This window comes from Procambarus clarkii, chromosome 67 (assembly GCF_040958095.1).
Source record: "Procambarus clarkii isolate CNS0578487 chromosome 67, FALCON_Pclarkii_2.0, whole genome shotgun sequence".
NCBI lineage: Eukaryota > Metazoa > Arthropoda > Malacostraca > Decapoda > Cambaridae > Procambarus > Procambarus clarkii.
This window is the reverse complement of record NC_091216.1, coordinates 24285220-24298575: the sequence shown is the minus strand read 5'-3', so window position 1 is coordinate 24298575 and position 13356 is coordinate 24285220. Positions and strand designations below refer to the sequence as shown.

Sequence of the window (13356 nt, the reverse complement as noted above, 5' to 3'; positions counted from 1 at the left end):
TCCCAACGATCTCAAACTGTCTTCACGACTCCATGATATTGTTCAAAGTTCATCGTTGAAAGCTTTGATAGAGATTTTTCATTCTTTCTGTTTCCTGGAGTGTTAAAGATTTCACTAATGTATTCTTTAAACTTACTTATCCCATGATTCACTGGCTCGACTATTGTGAAAGACTCTTACTTGTAACTTCTTTGACAAACAGAACAAAAATATCGCTGATATTAACTACATTGCAAAGAAGTATTAAATTGATTTTAAAATGTATAATTAGTGTTCTGAGAATCAGGAAAGAAATAACACCAAAACATATGAACAATGTGAACAAAGTGTGAGAGTAAGTAACTTTGTGACTGTGTTACTGGAAACACGTGAACAATCTGAACAGTCTCGTCTCTTACATTAAGTATATATTATACTTATGGATGAAGGGTAAGGAAGTAGGGAAATAACAAGTTTCGGTGACGGGATATTTTAGTGAAATAGAGTGCCATGGCCTAACCCACCTGCTGGCTACTGTAAGAGACAGTGCCAGGGCCTAACCCACCTGCTGGCTACTGTAAGGTGACAGTCTCAGGGCTTAACCTACCTGCTAGCTACTGTAAGAGACAGTGAAAAGGCTTAACCCACCTGCTAGCTACTATAAGAGACTGTACCAGGGCTTAACCCAGGTGCTGGCTACTGAGTCGCAGATACAGTACCAGTAGAGATGCATAGCACCGCATTAAGCCATAGTTGCAACAATAGTTGTTCGGTACAGTACATAGTAACAGTAACATATTACTGGAAGACTAGAACTAATGTTATCAGGTCAACGTGCCTAGAAGGGGACGCAAAAAAGGCTGTTAGATGAAGCAAGACGATGTGAGGGTTTTGCTTTCTGTGCCTCAAAATGCAGAATATTTTGATTGTATATTATTCAATCATAATAAATACATATTCTCATATCTGATGCATTATATATAGAGGATTTTCTTTACTCTTCATTTGAAGTGAGCTAGGTTAACAGACTCGCAATTCTGAACTCACTTGAGGAAGCCAGAAGTCAGGTGTGTGTGTGTGTGTTTGCGTGTGTCCGATGAGTCTATTGAAGGGTACATGTATACAATCAAAATACTCTGCATTTTGAGCCAAAGAACACTGACATCAGCTTGTTCTATGCTTCTGTGTATTTTGTTCATGTGTTCTGGTGTTCATGTTGTTGATGCAGTCTGCTGGTCGTGTGTTCTGTCGCTCATATTTTTTCTGTTTTCTGTTGTGCATATGTTCTGTCGTTCATATAGCTAATGTGTTCTGTTGTGCATGTGTTTTGTCGTTCACATTGTTCATGCGCTCTGTCAGTGTTCATTGCCTCGTCGTCAAAAAACTAAACGATTAAACATGAATGATATGCTTTTAATATAATGAATAATATTACAGACTTATTTCAATTTTTCACGAAGGAGTAAATATTGATAAAAAGTTGATCAGTTGCAAGCCAGCGATGCAGATGAGAATGTTTAAGAGTGTACCGTGCAATATTAACACTCAAGCAAGTATGTAGAATTAAAAACCTGATTAAAAATCTGAAAATAACTTTAATCAGGTCTGTGCGAACAATATGATAATGGAGCTCTGATGACAGCTTGACATCGTTGGGAAACTGGCCTTGCTGGATGATGCTGTAGTATGAGATGTCATTTTTGACAATCGTGACGGGTCATCTCCTGCTGGTGCCGGTATATAGTCCGCCACGGAGCCACGTCTGGCACAGTCGTCGCTGGACACTCCCACACGAGAGCCTTAACTTGACTCCAACTTCCTCACCTGTGAGTGGACCGACCTGAGGATTACCATGGTCACTAAAACGGTGGGTCTTGTCTCACACCTCACGACTCATACCCAGAGAGTTGGGTGTTGTGTGATACTACTAATAAATCCTCACATGTTTCATGTTTACACTTCAAGTATGATAAATATCTTCAAGTGAATGCAACAAGTTTTAATCCTATTTCGTCAGTCATTTATTCTGAATATTTTCTGATTGCTCTGCTGCAAATCATTCATTATTAACATCATCAGGATCTTATTATATTGGCTCATAAAGTGTTTAAAATGGCGTAGGAATTAACCAATATAATTATATTAAATTTCCTTGATTCAGTAAATGATTCACCATGCGTCGTCTTTCTGTCTCTTTCAGGTCATCGCCCTTGGGCTTTTGGCCACCTTTTGTGCTGTAGTCATGGCCGCCCCTGAACCCGGTGGTAGATATGGTGGCGGTGGTGGTGGTGGTGGTGGTGGTGGTGGTGGAGGTGGACATGGTGGCGGCGGAGGATATGGTGGTGGAGGAGGCCGTGGATTTGGAGGTGGAGGCGGCGGATATGGTGGGGGTGGCGGCGGCGGTGGTGGAGGCCGTGGATATGGAGGTGGCGGAGGTGGACATGGAGGCGGCGGAGGTGGATTTGGAGGCGGCGGACGTCGTTATGGAGGTGGCGGAGGTGGACATGGAGGCGGCGGCCGTGGAGGTGGTGGTGGTGGTGGTGGTTATGGCGGCTACGGAAAGTAAAACGGTAATCTCTAATATTACTCAGATCTTACGTGTAAACATATACGGTATCTCAGACAAGTATAAAAGTATATTAAAACAAGAAACTTTAATAAGGCAGATCATCAAAACACACAGGTGTAATTATCTCTACTTCATACATCTCTTAAATATGTTAGTTTCAAAATATTGCAATTTATTAATGTAAAAGATTCTAGTTACAAGGAAAATAACTTTGTAAGTTGATGTAATTTCTGGCTACAGGGCATCACCAAGAGACACAGCAACGCTGCTGTGAGCTGCCGCAGTGAGCTGATGCTGAGGGCTGATGCTGTGAGCTGATGCTGAGGGCTGATGCTGTGAGCTGATGCTTAGGGCTGATGTTGTGAAGATCTTATGATAATAAACTCTCCACACATATTCCTTGTATCTTATGCCTCATTAACTCCTGCTTCCTTGTATCTTATGCCTCATTAACTCCTGCTTCCTTGTATCTTATGCCTCATTAACTCCTGCTTCCTTGTATCTTATGCCTCATTAACTCCTGCTTCCTTGTATCTTATGCCTCATTAACTCCTGCTTCCTTGTATCTTATGCCTCATTAACTCCTACTTCCTTGTACCTTATACCTCATTAACTTCTTCTGTACCAATACTGTGTGAAGTGTTGGGCTTGAGATCTCCCAGCCTCTGGAGGGCTATTAAGGCCACCACATAGTTCTCGACCAAAGTAAACTCTCAGTGTAGCTACACTTGGAAGTAGGGTACACCTCTCAGTTTATCACAATATCATCCTATGGAGGGTTATTATGGCTGTGCCTCTAATATTCTGATCAACCACTAAATGTAATCTAGTTCTGATCATATATACGAGTAAGCAGCTAGTTTAGATTTATTCCTCATCATATATAGATATTATAAGAGAATGTCTGTCTGTTGTTCGAGGTTGGAGGCCAGACGTTTGGGCCAAGTTACACCCAAACTGGCAGAAGGAATGGAGAACCGGATTCATATGGGCTGGTCGGGTTCCCTAGATTTCAGAAGGGAATTATATTAATGCTGAATGTCCCATAATGACCAACTTTCGCCCCCTGCCCTTCCTCCTTGGGATGAGATATGCTGAACTCTGTTAATACTATCACAAAACTGGAACACTTGATGATATACGGGACTTGAGATGCTTGATTGAGATGTGAGGATAATGCTGGTATTCACTGGCACACAGGACAGAGGATCACATACAAGAAAATAGGTCTAAACTGTAAGCTGAAGCACATATATATATCATAGACAGCATCAGCCGCCATCACGTCCGTAGATTTCCCCTGGGGGCAGAATATCATCTTCCCGGAAGATATTTACATGAGCAGCAGCTCCCACGTCGTGAGCCGCTGCCAGATTACCCAGTAGACCACACCAATAACATGTTCGGAACTGACCTGAGTACATGCAGTGGAGTATGAACCCCATCAGTGATAACGACGATTGGATATCCCATGTCAGGGACATCGTCAGCGTCCCGGTGCCAGCTAGCAGTCCCTTACAATAACCAGCGGAAACTTTTCCACCTCACACTTAACACCTTCTCATACCACCTAAACAGCTAGCCTTGTTAACAGCAAATCCGTAATTTCAAACAGTGCAACACGCGCCGCCATGTATGTTAACGTCACACTCTAGTTCACCACATGCACCCTACCAGCACCATCCGGCATAGGGAAAATGCAACCCCTCTCACCGATCAAGGAAATGCCTGAACACTTCCAGTAATTTCACCACTACTCTGTGAAGTTGAAACATCTGTACACCCAAAAGGTCGGTCATCTGCACACGTAGCACATCTACCAGCATAACACCAATCAGTGTACGGTCAACAGGCATCGAAAACTCTAGTTCCACTGAGGACAATAATTTAAGATGAAGCGATGACTCGATCGTAAAACAAAAACATAACCTGCACACGGAGGGTACAACAAAGGCCACGGGAACAGCCACCAACTACCACCACCACCACGCTCGGGTCGTTTTATGGGGAGCAACACCAGAGTACATCCACTCCCACTAGCGGCCAGCGAGCAAATCAGCAAGTCCGAACTTATTATTATTAACATCTTTATTGACAAAATTAATTACAATTTTGCCTAATCTGAGGATTTTGATAGGTCTTATTAAAGTGAGGATAATGCTAGTAGTCTACACCAGCCTACTGTGTCATGATAGTCTTCACCAGCCAAGTCCGAACTAGTACTTATTTCAGTTAAAGCACGTCCGAGCTAGTACTTTTGGTAGTAAGAGAGACAGTTACTATTACAACCATCTTTATTGGTCCCATCTGCCAAAACCTTCCATGATGAAAAGATTCAGTGTCCTAATAGCTTTCCAGCTGGACGTCACGTTTGTTGCCGAGCCCAACCCGTCCTCGACTCAAGTCCATTACATCCAGCGGTCGACCCCACAGACGCATTCATAAATTTTAATATGCTGTTCATTCAAAACGGGAATTTTCTCAAGTATAAATTAATATTATAATATATTAGCATATTGTGCATATATAGGCATAGGTTAGGTTAGGTTAGGTGTTTAGGTTCTGTTGGCGATTATTTGTATTTGTAGTACGTGGGTGAAGCATTTATAGCGTTGTGATTCGAACAAAATTCGTCAGTGAAACACTTGTTCCGGATATGTTCGAACGTCAGCAGTTGTGAGTCGTGTGTAAACCGCTTTTCATTCATAAACAGGGGGTTTGGCGGGTGCATGTAATCACTTTTGGATCTTTGTTTGGAGGACGGGCTGCAGGCGCGGCGAGTGGCCATGTCCGTTCTCCAGTTCTGAGCTAATGCAACCCAGCAGTCAAACCCAATGACGCATTCATCAATTTAAACACGGTTCTCATTAAAATAGAAAATTTCTCAACTCTAAATTAATATTGTTATATATTAGCATACTGTGTATAGTTAGGCACAGGTTAGGTTAGGTGTTTCAGTTCTGTTGGCGATTATTTGTATTTGTAGTATGTGGATGAAGCAGTAACAGCATTGTGGTTCAAACAATTGTCGTCAGCGAAGCACTTGGTTCCCAAAGTATTCAGACGTCATCCAGCCCGTTCTCTAAACAGAGACCCAAAGTCCATTTCATGCACCCACCAAACCCCCTGTTTATGAATGAAAAACGGTTTACATACTACTTACAACTGATGACGTTCGAACACTTCTGGAACAAGTGCTTCACAGATGAATTTTGTTCGAACCACAATGCTGTAAATGCTTCCCCAGCATACCACAAATGCAAATAACCGCCAGCAGAACCTAAAGACCTAACCTAACCTAACCAGTGCCTAAATATGTAGAAAATGGTAATATAAATTTATATTTGAGAAAATTCCTGTTTTGAGTTAACAGCATGTTAAAATTTATGAATGCCTCTTTGGGGTCGACCGCTGGATGGAATGGATGTGGTCAGAGGACTGGTTGCATCATCAGTTGTGAGTCGTGTGTAAATTGTTTTTCATTCATAAATTGGGGGTTTGGCGGGTGCATGGAATGGACTTTGGCCTTTATTTATGAGGATGGTCTGGTTAATGCAGCCCGTTCTCATGAATAAAGGCCAAAGTCCATTCCATGCACCCACCAAACCCCCTGTTTATGAATTAAAAATACTTTTCACACGAATCACAACTAATAATGTTCGAACACTTCTCAATCAAGTGCTTCGCTGACGACTTTTGTTCGAGCCACAACGCTATAAATGCTTCACCCATGTACTAAAAATAAAAAATATCGGGAACAGAACCTACTACTTTGTGTCTACCTTGTGTAGCTTCCGGGGATCAATTCTCCCAGTTGATCAGATATTCTTTGGAGGTGTTTGTCGAGTTCTCTCTTGAACACCGTGAGAGGTCGGCCAGTTGTGCTCCTTACGTGTAGCGGGAATGTGCTGAAAAGTCTTGGGCGTCTTTAGAGTCTGGTTGAAATCTATATAATTCCCAACAGAAGCTAAAACAAGGATAATGTGTGTGTGTATGTTTGTGTTTAGGTGTGTGCATGTCGCAAACTTGGGGAGTGTAAGTATTTTCTGCGAGTTTGTGGCAGGTGTTTCTGTGTATTTGTTTATATAAATCTTATCACCTGGTTTTTATTGGTTTCTATCAGGCGTAGAAGCACTAGAGGGAATAAGTAAGAGAGCACAACCCAACAAGTATTTATATGTAAATTATGAAGTTTTCTATTTACATATTTGTTTTGTATTTGTTTTTGTTTTTTATAGCAAATTCAATGATCTATACTCTGATATAAATCACCAGCATCCAAAAACGAAGTCAACTTTTCGGTGATTATACACAAAAATATTACTCTAATCCTGGACTATATGACTTATAGTGGTCAGTCAGTTCTTGGTGTGGCCAAGAACAATTGTTCCCACCGGTGTGGCCCAGTGGGAACAAAATCCAAGACCATCAACGAATCATCGGCATCCGTGTTGAAACAGCGTTGATAACGTTGATTCGTTATCGATCCAACGCAACTCCTGGATATTGTGACCACTGAGAATAACGCTCCTGATATTCATAATCTTTAAACATGACACCAAACTAAGAGGTGTACTTTTCTTCTCAGTGTATATGTTCAGATAGTTTGTTTATTTCCAAATATGCATACTGGTTGCTCAGTTAAGTAATACTCTACTTCTAGGTGTAGCTACACTGAGAGTTTACTTTGGTCGAGAACTATGTGGTGGCCTTAATAGCCCTCCAGAGGCTGGGAGGTGACAAGCCCAACACTTCACACAGTATTGGTACAGATGGAGTTGTTGAGGCATAAGATACAAGAAATACGTGTGGAGAGTTTATTATCATAAGATCTTCACAGCATCAGCCCTCAGCATCAGCTCACAACATCAGCTCACAGCAGCGTTGCTGTGTCTCCTGGTAATGCCCTGTAGCCAGAATATACATCAACTTGCAAAATTATTTTCCTTGTAACTAGCATTTTTAACATTAATAAATTGTAATATTAGGAAACTAACATATTTAAGAGATGTATGAAGTAGAGATAATTTACAGCTTTGTATTTTGATGATCTTATTTATTAAAGTATTTTTCAGTTTTAATATACTATTATACTTGTCTGAGATACTCTAAACGTTTACACGTAATATCTGAGTAATATACAAGTTACCGTTTTATTTTCCATAGCCGCCATAACCACCACCACCACCACCTCCACGGCCGCCACCTCCATGTCCACCACCGCCACCTCCATATCCTCGGCCACCGCCTCCATGTCCACCTCCGCCACCTCCATAGCCACGGCCTCCACCACCGCCGCCACCTCCTCCACCACCACCGTATCCGCCGCCTCCACCTCCAAATCCACGCCCTCCTCCACCACCATACCCTCCGCCGCCACCATGTCCTCCCCCTCCACCACCACCACCACCACCACCGCCACCATATCTACCACCGGGTTCAGGGGCGGCCATGACTACAGCACAGAAAGTGGCCAGAAGCCCCAGGGCGATGACCTGAGAGAGACAGAAAGATTAGGTGTGGTGAATCAATTGCTGAATCAAGGAAATTTAATAAAATAATATTGGTTAATTCCTACGCCATTTTAAAACACTTTATGAGACAAAATAATAACTTCCTGATGGTGTTATTAATGAATAATTTGCAGCAGAGCAATCAGAAATATTCAGAATAAATGCCAACGAAATAAGGTTAAACCTGTTGATGTATTCACATGAAGATATTTATCATACGTGAAGTGTAAACATGAAATATGTGAGGGTTTATAAGTAGTATCATACAAGATCCAAAGCCCAGGGTATGTGTCTTGAGTGCAATAAGCTAAGTTTGTTTTAGAAGCTTATAGATCTCAGATCATATGGTCTTACATTGAACACAAGCTAGTGGAGTGAGCGGGTACTTTTTACCTGGTTAGGAGTAAAAAAGATCAGTCGCCAGAGATTAATAGATTAGCGAGGATAGAATTAATTAATCATCATTATCACATGGGTTTGGTTGTGGCAGCTGAGAAGGTCTCAAGAGTTTGTTAGGGGGGGCAGTAGTTTTCTTGTTTGTAGTATCTAAGGCAACCAACCGTCTAAGATCACGAGGAGTGGACTGAAGGCTATAGTAGAGTTCTGGGATCTTTAAGTATAGTTAACTAAGGGCTGGGAAGTGAACGAAAGAGAGACATTACTCCGGCCCCCGTTACATGTAATGTAATGTGAGAGTGAACCCACCGTCTTGGTGACCATGGTGGTCCTCGGGTCAGTCCAATGACAGGTGACAAAGATGGAGCCAAGTTAAGGCTGTCGTGTAGGAGTGCCAGCGACGACTGTGCCAAACCTGGCTCCGTGGCGGACTATATATTAGCATCATCAGGAGATGACCCAGCACGATTGCCAAAAATGACACCTCATACTACAGCATAACCCAGCAAGGCCAGTTTCCCAACGATCTCGAACTGTCATCAGAGCTCCATTATAATATTGTTCACACAGACCTGATTAAAGATATTTTCAGATTTTTAATCAGGTTTTTAATTCTACGTGCTTGCTTGAGTGTATATATTGCTTGGTATACTCTTAAACATTCTTATCTGCATCGCTGGCTTGCAACAAATCAACATTTTATCAATATTTAATCTTTCACGAAAAATTAAAATAAAAGTCTGTAACATTATTCATTATATTAAAAACATATTCTTGTTTAATCGTGTAGTTTTTCGAAAACGTGGCAATGAACACTGACAAAGCATATGAACAACGTGACAGACAGAAATACATGAACAATGCGAACTACAGAACACTAGAACAATATGAGTGACAGAACACACGACCAGCAGATCGCACCAACTATATAAACACCAGAACAAGTGAACAAAATACGCCGAATTTGATAACAAGCTGATATCAGTGTTCTCAGGCTCAAAATGTAAAGTATTTTGATAGCATACCTGTACCCTTACAAACACATCGGACACACACACACACACACGCACACACACACACACATACACACACACCTGCCTTCTGGCTTCCTCAGGAGATCTCAGAATTGCGAGTCAGCTAACCTAACTCACTTCAGATGAAGAGTAGAGAAAATCCTCAATAAATATCAGATATGAATAATTTGTATTTTTATGGTTGAATAATATACAATTCAAAATATTCTGCATTTTGAGGCACAGAAAGCAAAACCCTCACACCAACTTGCTTCATCTCTTACTTACTAGTACTTACTAGTACTTTACTGCGACACAGTAGCCAGCAGGTGGGTTAAGCCCATGGCACTGTCTTACAGTAGCCGGCAGGTGGGTTAGGCCCTGGCACTGTCTCTTACAGTAGCCAGTAGGTGGGTTAAGCCCTGGCACTGTCTCTTACGGTAGCGAGCAGCTGGGTTAAGCCCTGGCACTGACTCCTACAGTAGCCGGCAGGTGGGTTAAGTCCTGACTCTGTTTCTTACAGCAACCAGCAGCTGGGTAAAGCCCGGGCACTCTCTTGCACTAGTCAGAAGGTGGGTTAGACCTTGCCACTCTCTCTCTCACTAAAATATCCTGTCACCACAACCCACAACCCCTACTTCCTTACCCTTCATCCATGAGGATAATATATACTTAATGTAAGAGACGAGACTGTTCACATTGTTCATGAGTTTCCAGTAACTCAGATACAAACTTACTTTCTCTCACACTTTGTTTACATTGTTCATTTGTTTTGGTGTTATTTCATACCTGATTCTCAGAACACTATTTATACATTTTAAACACAATTTAATATTTCTTACCAATATAGTTAACATCAGCGATATTTTTGTTCTGTTTGTCAATGAAGTTACAAGTAAGAGTCTTTCACAATAGTCGAGCCAGTGAATCATGGGATGAGTAAGTTTAAAGAATACATTATGAAATCTTTAACACTCCAGGAAACAGAAAGAAGGAAAAATCTCTATCAAAACTTTCAACGATGAACTTTGAACAATATCATGGAGTCGTGAAGACAGTTTGAGACCGTTGGGAAATTGGCCTTGCTGGATGATGCTGTAGTATGAGATGCCTTTTTTGACAATCGTTCCGGGTCATCTCCTGCTGGTGCCGGTATATAGTCCGCCACGGAGCCATATCTGGCACAGTCGTCGCTGGCACTCCCACAGGAGAGCCTTAACTTGACTCCACCTTCCTCACCTGTCAGTGGACCGACCCGAGGACCACCATGGTCACTAAGACGGTGGGTCCTGTCTCACCTTGATTGTTGCCGCCGGAGGCGGCTAGTTTTTACTCATCCTGTGAGCAGTAGCGCAAAAGCGTTACAGAGGGCACAAAAGATCTTTATCAGACCTCGTCTTAGATTATTACATAAACAATTTCATCTATCCTTCACGCCTTATAGTTACATGTCTGCTAGTTACAGAGAAAGTGCTATTTCTAGAACTCTATATTTACAGTAAGTCATTATACATTAATGGTAGGTCTTATCGCTAATACATAATTGTTTGACCAATGGAGATATTAGTCATAGGGGAGCTTAAGTTTAATTATTCGTCTTCACAATACACAACTTATTTCTTAATCTCATATGTCGTTTATCTACTGGAAGCGAAATATGGATATAGTGCAAGAATTTTAGGTAATTTATCCATGGAAATAAGATAGGTTGCCATATCATACACCGTGAGCTTAGATTTATCTCTAAATGGCTCAATTTACTGCAATCCAAGATATAGTGTTCGAGTGTGTGAGTCCCTGTCTTTGTCATCACACTTTACATTTTACTTCATCTAGATCCCTAAACAAGCCAAACTGCCAGAGATACTTGTAGCCAAGTTTTATACGAGCTGTGACAATGTCTGTTAGTCTACTCGCTCTATCACTTGCCCCATACACATGTTTTACTTCACACATTTCATTGTGATGAACAATGGACCTGCTAGCTCCAATTTGCACTGTTCTACTTTCTTCGAATCCAACCAGGAGTTCTCGTCTAATGACACTTTTAAGAGACCTATTGGATTACTCAAGATTCCGTTCAATACTGTCATTTTTTACTGCAGCCTTAGCAAGGGCGTCAATTTTGTCATGTTCCTGCAGGCCAATGTGAGAAGGAATCAACAACATTTTTATATTTACCCTCTTGCTAAGTATGCTAATATATCTACGTCTAGCTTCCAAGACAAGCACGTTATTACTTGATTGCAAACTGTTTATTGCTCGTAGTGAGGAAAGGGATTCGGAAATAATTAAGCTGTCTACTACAGTGTTATCAATAATTTCGAGTGCTACCAGTATTGCTACCAACTCAGCTTGCATTGTGGATGCCCAGTTACTAATTCGTATAGTTCTTTGAATTGTGCTGCCATCGGGATGATGCCTCACGACACATACACTGGGCTTTGGGTGTTGTGTGATGCTACTCATAAATCCTCTCAATTGTAAAGGGTTTAATGTTTACACTTCATGTATGATACATTTCTTCATGTGAATTCAACAACAGTTTTAACCCTATTGCGTCGGCATTTATTCTGAATATTTTCTGATTGCTCTGCTGCAAATCATTCATTAATAACACCATCAGGAACACTTTATATTGTCTCATAAACTATGTGAAAATGGTGTAGGAATTAACCAATACTATTTTATTAAATTTCCTTGATTCAGTAAATGATTCATCACACGTCATCTTTCTGTCTCTCTCAGGTCATCGCCCTGGGGCTTCTAGCAACCTTCTGTGCTGTAGCCATGGCCGACCCTGAACCCGGTGGTAGATATGGTGGTGGTGGTGGTGGTGGTGGAGGAGGTGGACATGGTGGCGGCGGAGGGTATGGTGGTGGAGGAGGCCGTGGATTTGGAGGTGGAGGCGGTGGATATGGTGGTGGTGTTGGCGGCGGTGGAGGCCGTGGATATGGAGGTGGCGGAGGAGGACATGGAGGCGGCGGCCGTGGATATGGAGGTGGCGGAGGTGGACATGGAGGTGGCGGCCGTGGAGGTGGTGGTGGTGGTGGTTATGGCGGCTACGGAAAGTAAAACGGTAATATTTAATATTACTCAGATCTTACATGAAAACTTATACGGTATGTCAGACATGTATAAATGTATAATAAAACAACAAACTTTAATAAGGAAGATCATAAAAAAACAAAGCTGTAATTATCTCTAATTCGAACATCTCTTAAATATGTTAGTTTCATAATATTTCAATTTATAATGTAAAAAATACTAGTTACAAGGAAAATAGTTTTGTAAGTTGATATATTTTCTGGCTACAGGGCATCACCAGGAGACACAGCAACGCAGCTGAGAGCTGGCGCTGTGAACTTATGTTGTGAGCTGATGCTGTGGGCTGATGCTGTGAGCTGATGCTGTGAAGATCTTATAATAATAAACTCTCCACACATAATCCTTGTATATTATGCCTCGTTAAATCCTTCTGTACCAATACTGAGTGAAGTGTTGGGCTTGAGACCTCTCAGCCTCTGGAGGACTATAAAAAACTAAGGCGACCACATAGTTCTCGAACATAGTAAACTCTCAATGTAGATGCACTTGGAAGTAGGGTTCACCTCTCAGTGTATTGAGCACCATATCATCCTTTGTAGGGTTATTATGGCAGTGATTCTAATGTTCTGATCAACCACCAAATGTAATCTATGTCTGATCTTATATACGAGTAAGCAGCTAGTCCAGATCTATTCCTCATCATATATAGAAATTATAAGAGAATGTCTGTCTGTTGTTCGAAGTTGGAGGTCTGACGTTTGGGTCAAGCTTCACCCAAATTGGTAGAGAAAATTGAGTTCCGGATGCATATGGGCTGGTCAGCTTCCCCAAAATTCAG

General features: G+C 41.6%; 3 protein-coding genes across 3 annotated transcripts; 2 read left to right on the top strand and 1 right to left on the bottom strand.

Annotated features, from left to right (window-relative positions):
* Positions 1–1831: 1831 nt before the first annotated feature.
* LOC123767833 (uncharacterized PE-PGRS family protein PE_PGRS24-like) lies at positions 1832–2545 on the top strand. The gene is made up of 2 exons (XM_045757876.2): positions 1832–1846; positions 2180–2545. Exons 1-2 carry the CDS (start codon positions 1832–1834, stop codon positions 2543–2545), a joined length of 381 nt encoding a protein of 126 aa, XP_045613832.2.
* Positions 2546–7701: 5156 nt separating this feature from the next.
* On the bottom strand, positions 7702–8969 carry LOC123767834 (uncharacterized). The gene is made up of 2 exons (XM_045757877.2): positions 8767–8969; positions 7702–8043 (listed from the first exon to the last, which is right to left on the bottom strand). Exons 1-2 carry the CDS (start codon positions 8779–8781, stop codon positions 7702–7704), a joined length of 357 nt encoding a protein of 118 aa, XP_045613833.1. The 5' UTR covers positions 8782–8969.
* A 1768-nt stretch (positions 8970–10737) lies between these two features.
* On the top strand, positions 10738–12545 carry LOC123767835 (uncharacterized). Its single transcript, XM_045757878.2, has 2 exons — positions 10738–10752; positions 12219–12545. Exons 1-2 carry the CDS (start codon positions 10738–10740, stop codon positions 12543–12545), a joined length of 342 nt encoding a protein of 113 aa, XP_045613834.2.
* Positions 12546–13356: the final 811 nt, after the last annotated feature.